General features: G+C 45.0%; 2 protein-coding genes across 2 annotated transcripts in view; one reads left to right on the top strand and one right to left on the bottom strand.

The window, feature by feature from the left end:
* Window positions 1–920: 920 nt before the first annotated feature.
* Window positions 921–10,143, top strand: LOC102566796 (tricarboxylate transport protein, mitochondrial). Its single transcript, XM_006274022.4, has 9 exons — window positions 921–1,042; window positions 2,750–2,857; window positions 3,006–3,105; window positions 3,746–3,884; window positions 4,698–4,782; window positions 4,992–5,096; window positions 5,345–5,460; window positions 5,814–5,887; window positions 6,759–10,143. The coding sequence occupies exons 1-9, from the start codon at window positions 952–954 to the stop codon at window positions 6,871–6,873; spliced, it is 933 nt and encodes a 310-aa protein (XP_006274084.1). The 5' UTR covers window positions 921–951; the 3' UTR covers window positions 6,874–10,143.
* A 5,312-nt stretch (window positions 10,144–15,455) lies between these two features.
* Window positions 15,456–19,717, bottom strand: part of SMTNL2 (smoothelin like 2) — a 42,933-nt gene continuing 38,671 nt past the window's right edge. The window contains exon 9 of the mRNA XM_014608157.3: window positions 15,456–17,056. Coding sequence (XP_014463643.2) covers window positions 16,930–17,056 — 127 coding nt within the window. The 3' untranslated portion in view covers window positions 15,456–16,929. The remainder of the gene's footprint in view (window positions 17,057–19,717) is intronic.

Below are 19,717 nucleotides of genomic sequence, written 5' to 3' on the forward strand. Positions count from 1 at the left end.
CTTAAGACGTGGTTTTCAGGAACCAATTGTGTCGTAAGTCCGAGGACTGCCTGTACTTAAAAACCATCTCTTTTCCAGGCCTACGATCCCGATAGCAAAATCAGGGAGAATAAAACCTGGCATGTGAACAGCTGGCCGGTCAACTGAAAAACTCCCTTTGATTGCAACGGGTTTGAGTTCAGACCCCCTCGAAACAGGGGTCTTGTCTGCTAGGAATCGGAGACATTTAACCCTGGACTTCATACAGTTAGCAGACACACAGCCCCCCAGACTGCATTCCCCGTGCATGCCGCAAAGACTTGAGGGGCTGCCAACTTATGCAAGGCAATAAAAGCAGCATCTTTTTACTTTTTTTTTTAAAAACTTGGATTGTGAAGTACACCTACTGCCCCCGCAATACCCGGGGAGTGGAAAAAGCAATCAGGACTCCTAGTAGAGATGATCTCTTTTATTAGATACTTGATCTCAAAAAAAGATATGAGATCTTTTTTTTTTGCAACAAGACTTTTGCAAAAAAAAAGTCTTGAATTGCAAGCTTTTGGGCACAAACTCCCTTCATCAGGCATTGGAGAACAAGTGAGATGCCCAAGTGCTCAAGTGGGTGGCATGCTACTAGGGACCGGGTTTAGCACCCAAGGGTGCTGGGAAAGGCAGGCGCGCGCACAACTCCCCCTCCCCACCGCCCCCGAGCGCCGCCCAGGGGCCACTGAGCCGCGGCATCCCTTGCCGCTCGCCTCACTCGCCCGCAGCCAATCACCAGGCCGCTCCACCCGTGCAGCCAATCCGCGACGAACAACCCCCACCACCGCGCCACTCGTTAATATTCTCCGACCTCATGAATATGCTAATGAGGAGGCGGGTGATTGGTGGGCCGGTTGAATGAGCGGCGGGGGTGTGTCGGCGAAGGTGGGGAGAATTGCGGTGCGGGAGGGCGCGGACGGAGCCGCTGCGATGTCAGCCCCGCGGACCCTGGCGGCCGCCGCGGCGCCCGGGGGAGGCGGGCGGGCCAAGCTCACGCACCCGGGCAAGGCGATCCTGGCGGGTGAGGAGCGGTGCGGGCGGGCGCGCGGGGAGTGCGGGAGGGAGGGTGGGGTTTGGCTTTGCGTTCCCCCTCCCGCCCGCAATGCGCACAGCGCTGGGGAGGGAGGGCTGTCATCTCCCATCCCTGCCGAGTGGGGTGCATTGCACATGTGGGGTGTTGGTGCACGGGCTCCTGGGTGTGGCAGGTGCACACACGTGTGCACCAGGGCTGGAGGGGGTGTGAGCGAGGGAGGGCGTTGTCCTCCCCTCCTCTGCCCCACCCCACGCGAGCCCCCCGAAGCAAAAGCCCCGGCTCTCCTCTCGGGGCTGCTCGAGTCCCACGCGAGGATCCGAAGAAGGGCGCCGCTCTCCACGGATTCGCCCCGTGTACAAGCGCTTGCTGGTGCCACGTGCCACGTTCCCGTCGGGATTCGGGAGCGGGCACCCCTGTTTTGTAGACAATTTCATGGACAGCAGCAAAGCGAGCTCTCCCAAACTCCTGCGTGGCCATGCCTACTGCACGAGGGCTTTTAATTTTTGGAGGGGAAGGGGCGCCAGAATCCGACGTCCTTTCCCCACCAAACTATAATGGACTCGGGAAGGGGCAGAGCAGAGTTGAAATGGCTTAGGCAATCGTCAGGCCTTCTGGACCAGGGTGTATACGTGGGAGGTCACCAGGACCTGCAACACATGCCGGCAGGACTGTGGAGGCTGCCTAGATCTCCCACCCCCTTTATTGAGACAGCGTTCAAAGGCCAGGCTGAGTCCAGAGCAAGGGTGGGCAATTATTTCAGGCGGAGGGCCGCATACTGAGTTTTGGCAAGCCATCGAGGGCCGCGTGACAGGCAGCTAGGGGCAGATAAATATTAATTTTCTAAAATTTTTAGAGGCCCCACGGGCCAGATAGAATGGGCTGGCAGGCCACATGTGGCCCATGGGCTGTATTTTGCCCACCCTTGGTCCAGACCCTCCATGGTTGTAGTAATAGGCACCTCTGGGAATCGAACCCAGGTCTCCCGCACGGCAAACAGGGCTCCTACCACTGAACCACAACAGGAGGTTCAAGTTAAAATGGAAACTTGGCTTAAAAAGATTTTCTCAAACGGGCGTGTGCTCAGCAATAAGGGCTGGGGCCTGGTCCTGCAAAAGCTGAGGTCCATGGCAATCCTGCCTTGAACTGCTGCAAGAAAAAAATCAAGCGGCATGGAGGTCTTGAGAAGGATTTTTGCCTGCCAGTGAGGACTGTCAGGTTAGCCAGAAGCCTGACACAACATATAACCTGGCTCGTGAACAAAGCGTGGCCCCAGCGGCTGGGGCAGCATAGTGATTGCCCGCAGGCGGTGGCAACGGCAGGGGAGTGATGGTGGTGTGCCCTTGCAGGCGGCCACGGCGGTGTTGGCGGCCGGGGGTGGCAAGCGCTGATCAGTGGGCAAGAGTTTAGTTCAGCAGTAATTCCCCAGTGTCAGCCTGGATCTGATCTTTTTGTCTTGGCTGCTTGTTTTGTGAGTTATTGGGCAAAGCTAATGGCTTTTGTGCTTTCCTTCTAACCTGGAAGTGCTTTTAGTGTCGCTGGGCTTACTGCGTCATTCCCAAGCTTGTTAGCAAGAGTCTTTGCAACGCAGTCTTGGCAGAGCAGGAGACAGCAGGATAGGGTACGAGGCTTGTTTGAGTTCAGTTTTTGTTTCCTTAAGCTAAGAACATAGTGCTTCTCCCTCTGTTTTTTGTGCAGGTGGCATTGCTGGAGGGATTGAAATCTGCATCACTTTCCCCACCGAATATGTAAAAACTCAGCTACAACTGGATGAAAAAGCAAACCCCCCTCGGTACAGAAGTATTGGTAAGATGCAAACTTCCACTGGTTTTGCATGTAAAATCTCAAACAAAGCTTCTAGTAAACTATTTAAGCAGCATGCTCAGCACCTTGATCATTCATTTAAAAGGTAAAAGCTGCTTATTCTTACTAAGGCCTGGAAATTGTCTTCCAGGTCACTGTGTGAAGCTAACTGTGCAAGATCATGGTGTCAGGGGTCTGTACAGGGGCCTCAGCTCTCTGCTATATGGCTCTATTCCAAAATCTGCTGTCAGGTAAAGTGATGGATACTTTATTATTCGTAAGTATTGTAAAGATATCAGATTTGTGGAAGGACCTCCTATGATAAGAGGATGAAACCTATTTTATATAGAATTTATCTACCAGTCTCAAAGTGCTGAATGAGACTAGTTTTGTAGAGAGGGATTTTCATTTCCTTAAGTGCTGTGAAGCACTCAGTGCAATTCTCTCTCAAGTCCCACTGGATTTGTACTGGCTTTGAGATAATGACTTTGGTGCCTTGCGTTCTGAAAGATGATGATTAATGCTGGAACTGGTAGATGTGTAGTTTGGATGGATGTCCAAAAAAACCCTTCTTCAATATCACTTAAATGCACTAGACCTGAAACCCAAGAGTTAAAAGAAATATAGCAGCTCCCTGATTGTAATAGCTGTTGCTCATAAGAATAAGATGCTACTTATGCTTAAGAGAAGAGGCGAATATCCATTTTTGCCTGGTGTTACTGACTGCTTGCTGCACCTCGTAAATGGGACGAGAAGCTGGGTTACTGATTTTAAATCTCCCTAACTAGGGGGGGAAAATACAGCCTGAATACTTCTGACCTTGTCAGTCTGCCTCATCTTTATTTGAGGAAATCTGTGGTGGAGAAAATGAAACTTGTCTGTTCTCTGCAGGTTTGGGGTGTTCGAGGTACTCAGCAATTATGCAAAGGATTCAAGTGGGAAACTGGACAGTAAACGGAGCTTAATTTGTGGCTTGGGAGCTGGTGTAGCAGAAGCTGTTGCAATTGTCTGTCCAATGGAAACAATAAAGGTAGGCAAACTGTTAATCCACAGGTGCTAGAAGATCATCTACACTATTCTTAAGGTTTGGAATCTACTACTCGGTGCGCGCGTCTATGGGAGATATTTACTGCAAAGCTGTCTAGCTAGCTGTGTAGTAAATGTCTTGGCATCTATGCGGGAACCCTGTTAGGTTGCAGGAAACTAATAAACCCACAGTAGGTTAGTACTTTTAAATGGAAGTACTATCCTGCTGCAGAGTTTTGTGCGCAGCAACACACATGTAGACCCTGACCCAGCTGGCTGGGGCATGAGGGTGTTTCAGTGCAGGGGCTGCCTGTCTGCTGGCTAGCCCTGCACGGGAGCGCCCTCGTGCCCCAGTTAGCCCCTCTGCAGCATGTTGAGCTGGGTTGGAGCAGCTCTAAGTGGCAGGCTGGCCCCCTGGACCATCTACAAGCCAGGGCTGCTCCAACCCAGCTCAACATGCTGCAGGCCCAGGCACATGTGCAAAAGGCACACCTAGGAGCAATAAACTCCAGCGCCATATACACCGGAGCATATTGCTCTGTGCTGATAGCCTCTGTTAACTAAATAAGATTGCCTTGGTTCTTTAGCATATTTTGAAATGTTTCATTTTTACCTTGTGCTATTTGAAGCTGCATCGGCCAACTCAATGTAAGCTACACTTACGCCTTAACATAAGTGTGGAATGGTGCAGAGTTCTGAAATGCTTTTAATAGGGAAGAGATTTTATTTTAAATGATGAGCTAAAGGATAATAATCATAGCATAACTTTTTAAAGTTCGTTTTGGTTTTTGGTTTTTGTTTTTTTTAATTCTCACAGGTGAAGTTCATTCATGACCAATCCTCTCTCAACCCAAAGTACAGAGGGTTTTTCCATGGTGTCCGTGAGATTGTACGGGAACAAGGTATGACTCTAAGCATACAATTAAAAAATGAAAAACTAGTTTTATTCTATTTTGAACCTAATGACATCAGTTAAACGTGTCAGTTTTGAACAAACGGTCAGCTGTGAAATACCAATTTTTATTAGGAGATTGGCTGGTGCCTTCTGGCCATTTGATTGTTTTAATCGGCCTTCACTGATGTGCAAAAATAAATATCTAATCTGTTGTAGGCTTGCGTGGAACATACCAGGGGCTGACAGCTACTGTCCTCAAGCAAGGCTCAAACCAGGCAATCCGGTTTTTTGTGATGACTTCCTTCCGCAACTGGTATCTAGGTAAGACCTAACTGGGATCAGGATAGCAATTCACTTCTCTTCTGAGAAACGGGTGATTGCTTAGCAGTATCACTTTTTAAATTTCCTTACAGGCAGAGCTATGCAGGCTAGATCAATACTTCCTAGTGTTTTTGTTGATCACTTAACTAACTGTGGGCATACATACTTAAAATTTAGAGCTTGTTTCTAAAAGTACTAGCATATATAGGAACACCCTGTCTAATTATTTCTTTCTCTTGCTTTGACAGGTGATAATACTCACCGAGAGATGAACCCATTCATTACGGCTGCATTTGGTGCCGTGGCAGGTGCAGCCAGTGTTTTCGGTAACACTCCATTAGATGTCATCAAAACCAGGATGCAGGTAGAGATTGCTTAAGAGCCAGTACTGCGATGCCTTGCTTCTCAGAAATCAGGATGCTTCCTCCAGCAGCTCTCATGCTGTCTTCTTTAATGAAGCAGGAATCTCATGGGATGGCCTGTTCCCATGCAACCCTGACACTTCATCTGTACTGCTGTGAATTATGATTCAGTAGTTTTATTTCCATTACCGTATAGTGCTGTAAGCTCTAGTTGTAGACCACGTCCCCTGTGCTCGGTGCAGTACAAAAACTGAACAAAGAGCTTACATTTTTGCCTTATGATTTTAGTACAATGCCATAAATGCTCAACTGTTTTTTGGTTTTCTTCCCCACCATGCCCTGTCCTCTCTTTCAGGGTCTGGAAGCCCACAAGTATAAAAGTACCTTGGACTGTGCCTACCAGATCCTCAAAAATGAGGGCCCATTGGCGTAAGTGGAATTCAACTCTAGTCTCTATATTGGGGCGGGCAATTATTTTGGGCGGAGGGCCGCTTACTGAGTTTTGGCAAGCCATCGAGGGCTGCATGACAGGCAGCCGGGGACAGATAAATATTAATTTTCTAAATTTTTTAGGGGCCCCACAGGCCAGATAGAAGGCTTGGCGGGTTGCATCTGGCCCGCGGGCTGCATTTTGCCGACCCCTGCTCTATAAACATGAGATCCTGCAATGTTCCACACTTTTGATGGTTAATACTTAGTTTGGTTCAGCATCTGCTTGTTTACTAGGCTGGCATTTATTGACATTTTCCCCAATTCGTCGTGCTGGCATCTCCTCAGCATAGACACAGCCTTTGCCCTGAAAAGAGCAGTTGAGAACTGCCTCTCCTTGCCCAACCTCACTTGCAAACATGTCTGTTTAATTTGCACAGTTACCAGAGAGGAAAAGAGAAGTATATTGCATAATTAAAGGTCTTCTGGGTGGTTGTGGTGGCTTTTGTTTTTTTGCTTTTTTTTTTTCAAGTTGGGGGATTTTCCCCCCCCCCCCCCCCCCGGCATACTTCTGAAGCAATTCCATCCACATGATGAGAACTAATTGTCCTGCATCTGTAGGCAAATTGGACAGGGGAATTTAAGTCTTTTACTTCTAATAGCTTAAACCCTGCTATACTTTCATGGTTTTTATTTACTCATTTAGCAACCCTTAACCCACTAGCATACTTAAGCTCAACTTGCTTTTCAAATATACTAGGAGCTGATTTATAACTGAATACAAGCTGTTAAAACTTTCTAAACTGCTTTCATTCCAAAAATTGCGAGGGGAGGAACGGCTTCTACTTATTTGTAACTCTTCTGCTGACAGGTTTTACAAAGGGACGGTTCCTCGTCTTGGCAGAGTGTGTTTGGATGTGGCGATCGTGTTCGTGATTTATGAAGAAGTTGTCAAAGTTCTTAACAGAGTCTGGAAAACTGCCTGATGCTTTTTCTGGCTTTGTCTGAAGGGGACACTTGGACTGGCTGGTTAGCCAGGTCCAGAGATCTGAAAGGAATTTATTGCCAACTGTTTATTGTCAAAAGGTTTGTGAAAATGCAGAAACTATCACTTTGAACTCATTCTTTTAAAGCAAATAAGCAGGAGCATCTAACATGGCTGCTCTGCTGGTACTGTGCTTCGGAGCTGATAAGCTTGAGCTCATCTAGAGAAGGCTCCTAGTGCATTATGACTAATGACATGTATGCCTGCTCCTAATGAAGCTGAGATGACACGGAAAAACTCCTCTTCAAGTGAAAGCACTGGGCTGGATGCTGCTGTTTGCACCAATGCATCGCTGGAGTAACTTTGACTTTTCCACTCCAATGAGGCTCTGTGTAGGCTGGAGCTATTTTAACTTCAAGTACAGATGTCTTGTGTGGCTTCTAGTTCAAATAGTGTGAACCCCCTGTTTAGACCCTAAAGTAACTTTTAAACCTGGTGTTATAAATCATTTCACAAGCTAAACCATTTAAGTCTGCTTTAAATTTAATTAAGGCTGTCCAGGGGTTTTCAGTGGTGTCAGGGAAGATTTAAATAAACCAGCTGAGGGGAGGGGTAAGGCCTACATGACTTCATTAGATGACTCCGTGGATTTACAAGAGTGTTACTGAGAAATTGCCACGTGGATTATTTTCAAGATTATGTACACAGTGTCAAAGTGGGACAAGGGAGCACACTTTTTTTTTTCCATGCTAGTTGATGGTGGTATGCAGCATAAATACAACTATATGTAAATAGTGTAATTTCTTACTTGTTAATACGTGTGAGCTCACTCTCTAGGCTAGGAGGAAGGTGCCTACTGAGTCCCTGCTGTGGAGAGAAGACTGGATCAGAGCTATGACACCAGTAGCAATACTTGAAAAGGAAGTTTTTCTGGGAGTGCTAGGGACCGGATCATTAGTAAGTAAGGATACAGTGCCATGGCATTTACTTAGGAAAGCTTGTGTGGAATTAGTATGGTTTTACTTGAGTAAGAACTATGTATCCGGCTCTGTCCTGAATTGGGAAGGTAAAGGTGTCCAAAGCTGCTACAGTGCTTGCCCCTTCATGTGCATTCCAGTGAGCAAGGCTGCACTTAACAGAGAACTAACCCCTTCATCTGAAAGCAACTGCTTCCAGCTCCTCAAAGATATATCGCCGACTCCTGCTCTCCCGTTTTATGAAGTGGAGACCTCCAAGGGCAGTTTCTTCCCCCTGATGTAGTTCATACTCTTCAGGAGCAGATCAGCATGACTTAAGGTCATGCCTTTTCAGTAATCCTGACAAAGAGAATGAAGGATGGGATGCTGGTCGTCCCCTTTAAGAGGGCATATGTCTCGGACCATACACTTGATCTTCACACGTGGTCCCAGATGATCTTTTCGGCATGATGTTAATCATGAAGGCAGTTGGGGATTTTGGGGACAATATTAACTTTTTTGTGCATGTCATGGATGGATAAGAGAGAAAGAAGTGCTTCTCTAATGGGTGTAAATACAAAATAAATGCACTGGAGATTAGTATGAATGCAGTCAAAGAGAACTCAGGCCAGCGTTCACTGTGCTGCACTTGAGAGAGGAGTTTGGGAGGGGCAGAAGTGAAAGGATCGTGGACTTGACTGATTTAACTACAGCAAGAAAGTCACATTGAACTTGATGGAAAGCTTTCTACCAGCTATAAAAGTGTAAGGAGTATTTAATACATGCCCTGAAGTTGAGGAAAGTAGATAATGTTTATATTGACAATAGCTTCTTGCCTGTCTCATCACTTTACTGGAGCACGTGGTGGGACTAAAAGCAGCATTTGGCTCATGTTCAACCATGGGGAAGATGAGTCAATCTTGGTTCAAAGCCTTATTTCCTCTTGACCTTGACTTGTTTCTAGCCTAAGACCATAAGTCTCCTCTCGAGTTGAGAGCCAACTTTGACTTTTTTTTTTAAATGTCGTTTTTAACTGGCTATCGGTGAATATTGTACTTGGCTCATCTACAGCATTACTGCAACCTAATGTAACAGGTACTGGTTCATAGCTGCAGTCACATGGCTCCTTTCCATAGCCACTGTTATCTTGACTGGGCAGGGTTGCTATAGCCAGTTGAATAGTTGCCCTATTCATTATGCCTGCATTTGCTACCTTGGTAAATGAATCCACACCAGGCATCGTAGTCTGTGAAGTTTCTGCACCGAACAAAACTGCTTCCATCAAAACCACTTGCGTAGCTGCCAAAGTTCCTTAAGCCACAGCGATCCAGCTGTCTTAATTAACAACTCCAAAGGGCCACCAGGTCAACGCTCTTGTTGAAACCCAAGAGCAGTCTGCCAACTCTTCCTTCAACTTCAGGCTGCCAGTGATAGCTCTGCTAACCTCTGCAATGCTGATACAAATAACCAGCGTCAGGCTTTTGTGGAGATCAGAAGTCCTCTTTGCTAAAGCCTGGATGTGACTCGCTGAGACATGGGGTTTTTTAAAGAGCGTTTCCGAGGGGAAAGGGAATTTAGAAGCAATGCACGAGGCACCAAGTTGCTGTGGCTATGGGTAGCAGCCTCTGGCCCAACCAGCAGGAATAACGGCGTGTTTTATATTTTCAGACCTCACGCTTAACAAAATGAAGATCTGGAAAGGGAAACCGAGCCTGATTGGGAGATTAAATGCTGTTTGGAGAAAAAGTAGTTTAGAAATGCTGGCAGCAGTGTAAAGTTGTATGTAGGTTGGAGGACCTAATGTTTAATTTTATTCTTTAGCCATACTAGCTAACAGCTCATTTATTATATCTTTTTTTTATCATTTTGAATCTCCACTGTACCAAAATAATAATACTAAAAAAAAATCAATTTTTTCGGTTATGGCAACTCACAGAGGGCCTCTTTACAAAGTTAGCAAGAAGAAATACTGTATGTGGGACTTCAATTGTAAAATACCCAGCATTGATTTAATACATGAACTTACCAGTTAAGCGTGCATTAAGCTTGCCCATTACACGGTGCCGTTACTAGTGAATGCTATGCTGATCACTGCTTGCATACTGTATTTATGTTTTAAGGAAAGTTGCTGTTCTACTGCTTGTGCCTTTTTTTCTGGCTAATATCTCAAAGTTACTGCTAGCTAATATTTCAGTTAATAATCTAGTTAATACTTCAAATTCATTTTTTTTTCACTGCTAAATAATTTGTTTACAAGTTCACACTTTTTTTTTTTTTAGCTCAAAAAAAATTAAATAAATTTAAGATGAAACAAAGCTGCCTACGGCTCTGTATTCATGAATGTAGTGAAGGAAGACCAAGAAAACAAAACCATGAGTCCTTTTGGAAAGGGATAACTGCTTCAGAAGAGTAAATTGGACCAAATCTTCCCATACACCTGCACAATGCTATAGGCGAATGTATGCAAATGAATTTGCGGAGCTGAATCGGGAGCTGAGCACGCTTCACAGTCATCCATCCTGTTGAGTAGTTTCCAGCCGTTAGAGGTCACTGTTCTACTGTCACAGCTTAGAAAAAGGTATGGTCGCGAACTATCCATTGTGGGTACGCTGAATCTTGGGAAGGAAGAGCTTTAACTTACACACTATAAGCAAACAAAACTTATCTATCTCAACCCTGAGGAGTGATCACAATATAGCCAGAAAAAGACTCAGCCTTCACACCTTACTCCCAAAAGCCAAGGTCTGTGAGGTTGGGTACTGAACTGGTTGCAGTACAATCCAAAATGGAAAAGCTAATAGTTTTGAGTGTTTCAAAAAGAAATGCAGAATGAACTGCCCCATCCTATAAAAGGAGAATCAAATTGCCCCTAAACAACCTGCTTGTTCTTTGCAAAAATGATGTAATGTCTCAGATGGTTGATTCAACATAGAGTATCCTGGACCTTTTAAAAGGACACTTGAATGCTTTATTTCAGAATGACAGCCTGCTATTTAATCAAGCTTACATTATTATTAAGCCTGATTTAAATAGCAGGCTTAATAATAATGTAATATTAATGACCTCTATTATTAAATGTCCTTCTCTACCACCCCATACCTTCAAAGTAGGTGTTTCTGGAGCTGGAACCAAAGAAATCTATTGGACAGAGCAACTTAACTGCTTCAGATTCAGTACAAAAACATATTCAAGTAGTACATGTCTTGTTTTAAATCAGATCTGCTTAGCAATTTTTGGCTCCCTAATCAAAAGGAGTTAAAGCTGCCAGTAACATTTCCTTTTAAAGCTGGTTTGAAATTTTCCAATTTTTTTTTGATCCTTGTGGAAATTTTGCGAAAAGGAACATTACGTGAAAAGGAGTCTCTCAAAGCACTGTACACAGAAGGTCAGTAGCGTTAAGCCAGTTTTACGGATGGGGAAACAGATGCAGACATGAAGCAGTTTACTTCTGGTCACCAAATGGCATACGGAGGCAGGAAAAGAATCGAGGTCTCCTGAGTCTGTATGCCTATTTACAAGTAGCAATCTAAGGGATGTCATGTAATCAAATGGGCAATAAATCATTTTCCCTGTGCTCCTTAGATCCTTTTTACAGTTGATAACAAAAGCATGGGGATAAAACCCAACAGCACATCCAGAGCTACTATAGAACCAAGTTCCACTTCCTCAGTGTATTGAATCATACGGGGAGTTTCCCTTTGGCTGTTGATCAGTGAGGCCACAAAAATGACAGATGACTGATTTTTGCCTTGTGTGTGGCACACTGTTTCCCTTCACATTTAACGCGTCTCCCTATCCTTCTTTTTCTAAATGAAAACAAATGTTGACATAACAGTTGCCATCCTTTACAAACACCGCTGTATATAAAGTACATGCCTGAATTCCTGGCGGCGGCAGCGGTCCTTCGAAGTAAAGGATGATGTCCAGCAGGCTCGATGGGTCCCCAGGTGACTGAGGAGCCCGATTCTGGATGCACACGTTCTTCAGCAAGGGGGGCATGTTGTTGCATGGGGGACTGGGATTCGCAGCCCTGGGTTTTGTGTTAGGCCTCTTAATTATATTTGGTAAATTATGTGCCCTTACATAGTTTATGTATTGAAAGGATGTAGATGTATGGTTATGTTAAGGCCTTGACCAAACTTCTCAACAGCCATTGAGGCAGGAGCAAATAACTAATAACTAAATAACTAATAAACTTCTGAACTTTGTTAGTGGGAAACACCTCCAGTAAATTACCCAAGGAAGGATGGATTTGGTAGCTGTGTTCGTTCGTCTGAGACAAAAAGAAATGCAAAACTCTAGAAGGCTTGGTTCAGAGAGGATACGTTTTATTAGCCCAACTAAGAAATCACAAAAAAAGGATAATTTTTTTGCTATTTCTTAGCTGGGCTGATAAAAGGTATCCTCTCTGAACCAAGACTTCTAGAGTTTTGCATTTTCAGGGAAGGAAGCTAATTTATTGACTACTGCACACCTTCCAGGTTAGGATGCTCCAGTTACTAGTAAGAGCAAAGAAAAGACCACTCCTTTCTTATATGTTCCCAGAGTGTTAAATCTTCTCTAATTAACACAGACTAAGACACCTGGTTGGACTGGTTTTCAGCAACTCCTTGAAATGAAGGAGTTTCCCAAATTTTTCTAGGCTAAATACAATCTTCATACATGCTAGAGTCTCAGATGAGCACTCAAAAAATAAATAAAGCTGTCCTTACTGTACTCTGACTGCAGAGAGAGAGGAGGAAGAAAGCTTACGTCCTGTATCCTTACACTCCTTTTCTTCGGTTGAAATGCTAAATTATTAGTTCTGCACTGATACAGTCCATTTGGGTTGTTTCACCGGTCTCCCAGGCATTTAATGCACCATTTGACAAAGGAGTGAACACAGCAGGGTGTCAACTGGTTAACTGGCCAGTAATCAATTGATTCCTTCCTTGAAGCAGGTCATCTGTCTTTCTAATCTGTTTTACATTCAAACCCCTGGCAGCTGGAATGACAGCGTGCTGGAAACCATAAGCCAGCCCCTTTTCAACATTCCTGAGTGTACACCACCAGTGTGGGTTTTAACATCTTGCACTTAGGTTAGTAGTCTACTTCCTGAAGCAGAAGGGCTCTTTTAACATCTTTGTGAATGATGGAAGACAGCTGGAGCCTGTAAAGCTCACATCTTCATCATTATGAAAAAGCTCCAAAATTTAGCTTCTTCTCAACCAAGCTTGAGAAAAAGGTGCAATGGCAGTAACCTGAAGTCATTCCAATAAGCCGCCAACAACTTTGCTGCCCGCAGTCACTTTTACATTGACCCTCACTTACAGCCCTGATTTGGCAACAGACTTATAAGTCTACTTCCTTAGCAGTCCACTGAAATCAGCGGGGGGGGGGGGGGGACATTTTCCTGAGATGAGAATGATTTTGGAGTGATGCAAAGTATATGAATAATGTTCCTACTGTAGTGACTGCGATGGAAGTTGGCTCAGTGTTACTCAAGGAAATAATAGTTACAGAACTGTGAGAGTCGAACCATAATCACATTGTTCTGGTGCTAGACAGATGGGTTTCCTTTCAGAGCGTTTCATCAAGAAGAAGGCCTTTGACCATCACAGAAACTGAGACTTCACCACGTAGAACCTAGTGGGGCAAGCAACAGCTGCAGAGTTATTTTTCAGCAAGACTTTGGCCATTCAAGACAAAATGTTAAGAACTGAAGACAACAAAACGTTATGGGATAACTATGTGAAAGCCTGCCAGACCTCCACCTTCTGATAAAGCTATGAGCTTAGCAGTAGCTGGGATCCTGGTCCAGTTGGATCTGATATTGCTCAGACGTGCATAAAGGCTTTAAAATGTGCTTTCAAACTCTTTCCATTGTGACGTTAGCAACTAGCTGTCTAGAGAATAGGATGCCCCCTCCGCCTCCCCTGGAGCTGTAAGCATACAGACTCACTAATGGTGTTTCCTTATTCCTTTTCACTGTTAGAAAGGCAACAGCTCCAGCCTTGTATTCATGTGTGCAATAAACAGATGTCAGTAGAGCCAAGGCCTGTGCCACACTCGCACTCCAAACACCATTGAACTTGGCCAAGTTTGGAACCTGATCCACAATGTACCGTCCTGGCTGAAACCAACCCTTCCCAATCCTCATGCCCTTGGGTTCTTTTGTCTGCTGAAACGGGTACAGTACTTACAGAGATGAAAGGCAGCAAAGCATTTCACAACAGCTCTCTAACTAGGAAACCTCTGTGTATGTTTTCCACTTACAGAATTCCCTGTGAAATGGCAAGCGAAGCAGAGGTTGGCCACAGTTTTGATGCCTTTTCTTCCATCTGTTTTCTTTTGTTTCCACCCTGATAAGCTGTTTTGCTCTCCGCGTCAAAGAAAAATTGAGACCAGGTAAGTAAGAGCAGATCTTTGCAAATGAATAGTCGTGGAATCACGCATTTACACCAGCATGCAAGCCAGCCCACCCCGATTGGACTTCAGCATTATTCTGCAGTGAGAAAATCAGGGCAAGTGCCTGATTATTGCAATGTGGTTGGCACCAGATGGCCTCAGCCCTGGGGATAGGATTGAACATCTCTAATACATCTGCAAGTCCAGTACTGAGTGCTGGAACAGAACAGGGCAGACAGGAGAGTCTGCTGTTCTGCAGGACTGCGAATCTCTGTAATACAATAGACACTGACCTAAACAAGTCAATGAGTTTTCCAAGCCCCATCCATCACGCTGACAGATTTGGAACCGCCTCACCCATCTCAGCTTGTTTAGTAGCTTTCGACAGCTCTGCGTGTGTTCACTCACCCGGGTTATGCGCTGGCTGCTCTGACATTTGCACGAAGACTGATCCTGCTCCCCTTGAAGTCAAAGTTTTATAATTGGCTTCAGCAGGTGTAGGACTATGGCCTAAGTTGCTAGAAGCTGGGGTCATATGAATCATTGCTTTTACCAAGTGAGCTCAGGGGCTCCTTGCATCCCTGTAGTTCCCTGATTAAGGCCCTTGTATGCCACTCTCCCATCTTCTGTCTCAAAGATGTGGGTACACATGGCAGTGTCTGCGTACCCACACCTACTCTTCCCTCTGTACCAGTGTCTGTAGCCTTGTATTCCCAGCATTATTATAGGACATTAAAAGTCTCTTGGGGCAATGGGCAGAGGTGGGATTCGGACACAACTGCTTTCTGAGGAGACCTGTGCCAATCTTGGGGGCTAGGATTTCATTAGGTGCCAATAGTGCTTTGAGGATCCAGCTCAAGACTGCAGCAAGAACTAGGGTTTGAGCTGAAGTCTCAGTGGCTTGGGAATACCCTAAGCACTTGAGCAGCCTACTGTAGATGCAACGGACTGGGTAAGGAGCATGATGCTGTTATTGAGAGCAGCTGTTTATCAATCCTAACTATTGCAGCCTAATAAATATTAATCCTGTTACTTGTATTGCCAGAGAATCAAGCCCTGTCGTACTGATTGCTGAAGCCAGCAGGTAGCCTAGATTTACAGCCCTCAGTGAGATCACCGTCAAGCCAAGTGAGATTATTTTTCCTTTAAAGTCTAAATATATTTCAGGTTTAGAAAAGCTTCTTGGGAAGCCCCTTTCAGCTTTACCTTTCACTCAAAAAGAAGCACTGAGCCCAGAGGCTATTTGGCATATGTTTTATTATAAATGGTCATTGATACAGAACCAAAATCATCTTTATAAATATCTGCAAGGCGCACGTAAACAGAGCAGGTAAAAACCATTCTTTAGCACGAGCAATTGGCTTGCCTGGCAATTTTATATTCTATGAGCCTGGTCTTAGGGAAGAGGAGGGAAACATGGGGACTAAAATGAAAAAAAAAGTTCTTTTATGGTCAATGTGTTACCTGCTGCTCTAGTGGGCAGGAACCAGAGCGTGAAATCAGATCTCTCTTTCACGAGTGTAAATCTGGAGTCTCCCCATTTAGGTTAATGGCATTAATGCTGATTTCAAAACCTCTGCCCCCTTCCCACTGAGCGGTGCCTTGGCTGGCTACTGCAGCAGAGCGGCCAAGCACCGATGGCATCATGGAGACTGAGTTCCTCTCTCACATCTTAGCGCTACTCTCTCCTACGGCAGGATTGAGGCACACTGCTGGGCAGCTTTCTTCCCTTGCTGCCTGCATTGAATTGCAGTTGTTAACCTCCCCTTTACGTAAACACCCAGACATATGCATACAACGACCAACCCCACCTCCAAGCGCCCCCTTGACCACGAGTGAAACTGGGCTCTTCTGCACATGGTTCAACCCACCGCATGGGCAAATGGTTTTAAGTCTGACCCTCATTAACCCACAGTGGTGCAGCTTGTTACACTGTGATGGCCTCGATGGGGATCTGAATGCCAATAACGGCTAAGTGGCGATGCCCCCCTTACACAAGGGGTTAGAGCCAACTAATGTGACAAGTACAGCGAGCAATTCCTTTAGCTTACATGGCAGGTGTGCGTATTGGTAACGCAGTTCAGATCCCCATAAGGGCCACTGTTGTGTAATGACCCCTCCCAGGGGATGGCATGTTGCACACGTATAATAGCATCAAACCAACGTGTTCGTTTTACGGGAGGTGACGTGGCGCCAATGGTTTAATCCTACAACTTCACATTTACTAGAGCAGCGTTTCCCTTCCTTTATAACATTAGGGCTTAGTCTGCCTTCTGCTTGCTGTATGTTGTGCTGGAGAGAGGTAGAGAATGCAAATGCTGTCCTGTGGGTATTGCACTCTTGTGTTAGGAGAGAGCAACTGTGTAGCACAAGCACCCTCACCCTGTGAAGCCGTATCTCCCAGCTTGACTGTGACGAGAGTTACAACATAGCTTCCTTCCATCTTTTATCACCGGGGCACTTAAAACAACTTCTAATTAGCACCAAAATGACAATTTCTGCTTTTTCTTCTACAGCATTGGCCCACTGCTGTGATCAACACTTTGGGGCCCTACTTGGCAGCAATTCAATCAGTGACACAGCTGAATGCAAGTGGAGGGATGGTAACAAGCTTAAGGACAAGAAATAATGGCAGTGTTGTATTTGCAAAAGGCCAGAGTCCTCTCAGGAGAGGGTTGGACTCAATCCTCCCCGCTGGAGAGGTGGCTGTGGTTTTATTCAAAGCGACGCAGGTGGTTGTACAGTGACTGCACATAGGTGAAAACACACATGGGATCCGGCTTCCGACCCATCACCATCATGTCGTCCACTTCTATCAGGCGGTCACAGTGAGCCAGTTTCCTGTAGTAAGAGCAAAACAGATCCGTCATATAAAAGATTATGGCCGCTGTCTGTACATATATTTCCAAGGTCCAATTGCTGCCTTGATTCAGCATCATCTTGGCTTGTTCCAACACAACAGGATCTCCTCTCAAAGAAATATCTATAACAGCACCGTAGGTAACACTGAAAAGGCCAAGTTCATGTCATGTTTGTAGGCTGCCATTTTCTGTGACTGGAAGAGCCTCCTGTTCCTCTTATCACCTCTCTCCACACTAAGGGATCAGACTCAAAGCTCAGTGGGATTTTTTCCACTGGGTTCTTAGGTTTCGGGATCAAGCCCCTGGTCTCTGCTGGACATGCCCCCACCTCTCAGCAAGCTACATGCCTCAGCAAACAGGCTTGTGCAGATTTGCAAATCCCTTCCTACTCTCAGGAGAAAGCAAGCCTGGGGTTGTTCTGGCAACTGCTTTGGATGCTGGCAAATGAGATAGGATCTTGCCAGGCATCCAGGAGGACTGGATGTTTCTTTTAGGTGTGAGTGGTACAGGCACCCTTCCTGGACAGTTATCAGGATCAAGTGCTGAAATCAGGCTCACATCCAAAGTCAAGTATAAGGGAGGCGTTTGCTGAGGCAAGATGAAGATCTGTGGAACAACGCAGGCTGGGTAGGCAAAGGCATAACCAAGAGGACCCAGGTAAAAACCAGAAGAAAGAAAGAGAGGAATTTCCCCCGCACGTTGGAAGGCAGTAGCTTGGTCAGAGCCACCGACAGCCATAGAGATACTGACATTTCTACCAGCAGTTCTCATCTCATTCCAGATTATTACTGGTTGTCAGGATGTCTTCTGCTTTAGCTTACATTTATCTCCATACTTCATCTTTGATATGAGAACATCAGAATTGTCCTTGGAGAGCCAAAGGCAGGCTTAAATCAATGAATCAGCTAAGAACCAGGAGTCTTCCTCGGCTGATTGATAATTAGCAGCAGAAGTATGAAAGATATCTTCCCCCTTTCATTTTTAATGTTCTTCAACTGCACTTCCTTACCAAGAACAGTGGGTTTGCCTGACTGGTGAGCGGTCCAAAGCATTTTGCTTCATGGCAGATTGCAACTGATGATTGATGCCAGTACTATTGACATTTTGCACTGAAGAACTTGGGTCTAACTGGGCCCTACTTCAATGTGCAATGGTGTCTGAAACCACATCAGAAGTTGTAGAAGCCTGTAGCCATGCACTCCTGCATCCTGTGATTATATGAAAAGAGCATGCTGAACCTGACTAAATCCCCCATGCAGTGTTCTTATTGTTACCCAAGCTACACAGCGCAACAACAAAGTATGAGTCATGTTTCTGCTGGATCAAGAACCTTAAAGTATCTTTTCTTCTGCATTTAAACAAAATAATCAAATAGATGAAATCCCAAGATCAGTGGAACTTTTACAATCTTTTCTCTGATGCCTGATGAAGGGTGTTTGTGCCCAAAAGCTTGCAATTAAAGACATTTTTTTGCACAAATCTTGTTGGTCTAATAAAAGATATTACCTCTGTCCATGAGCCCTGACTACAAGATCAGTGAACAAACTCTCAGACTGCTTTACATGAAAATGCCTGTCAAGTCCTCCAACTTGGATGATGCATGCTGCAGAAACCTAAATATAACACTGACGCTCTAAACACCAGTAAATGTGTGGCAATCTGCAAAACAGGAGTTAATTAACTGTTCTAAACAGCTAAAATGAACTACTCTCCATAAACTGTAGCATTTTAGAGGGTCCCTGGAGGGTTGGCTTGACTGCTGTCCAGTTGCCATATAATCTGATCTATAAATGAATAGCAAGATTCGTTTTTATAGCACAGCACCAAGTTTCCAACACTAGGTCTATTATGAAGCAACAATGAGATACAGCAGAATAGGATTTTAATGAGAATATTACTATCACTCCATCTCTATTAAGCCACCTGCGCCTTCCTAAGCCTGGATTTGGTCTTGATAATGCTGATTAAGCCAAAGCTTTGTTCTTGATGTTTACTCTCAGGAAGGAAGAAGGGAAACATCACTTGACATTCCCATTGGTCTGGACAGAAGAAACATCTGCTGGAGACTGGAGGGGCCTGTCGGCTGACCTGTGCAGCTGGTTAAGACAATTCTGCCTTTAATAGACAGTGGATCTGTCCTCTGTGGCTGCTTACAGACATAAAAAAAACAAACCAAACCAAAACGAAAAAGTTTTCGTTTAAAGCTTTACTTTAAACTCCGCGTGCCCCCGTACTTAGCCCAGAAGAGGCATCGCATTAGTTGGACCCAGCTCACCTGGCATGTGTACAGAGCTGGCGCTTCAGTGGGGCTTTTATGGTGCTTTTATCTAATAGCTGATTGAATATTTATAAAGATGATTTTGGTTCTATTTGATTGAATCAGCTATTAAATAAAAGTGCCAAAAAGCCCCACTAAGCGTCTGATCTATATAGATGCAGTGGAGCGGGGTCAAATTAATGTCCTGCTTCCTCTGGTAAAGCGCTTTTATTTTCCCCCCATGTCTGTCAGCATCCCATTTGAACAAGCATGAGTTCTGTGCTCTGTAGTCACTAGAGGCAGTGTTTTTTCCTTGATGCTATTTGGAGAATTGAATAAGACTGAAGCTGCTAATTCTCCAACTCCTGTTTTCCAGACATAGGG

Source organism: Alligator mississippiensis, chromosome 14, assembly GCF_030867095.1.
Source record: "Alligator mississippiensis isolate rAllMis1 chromosome 14, rAllMis1, whole genome shotgun sequence".
NCBI lineage: Eukaryota > Metazoa > Chordata > Crocodylia > Alligatoridae > Alligator > Alligator mississippiensis.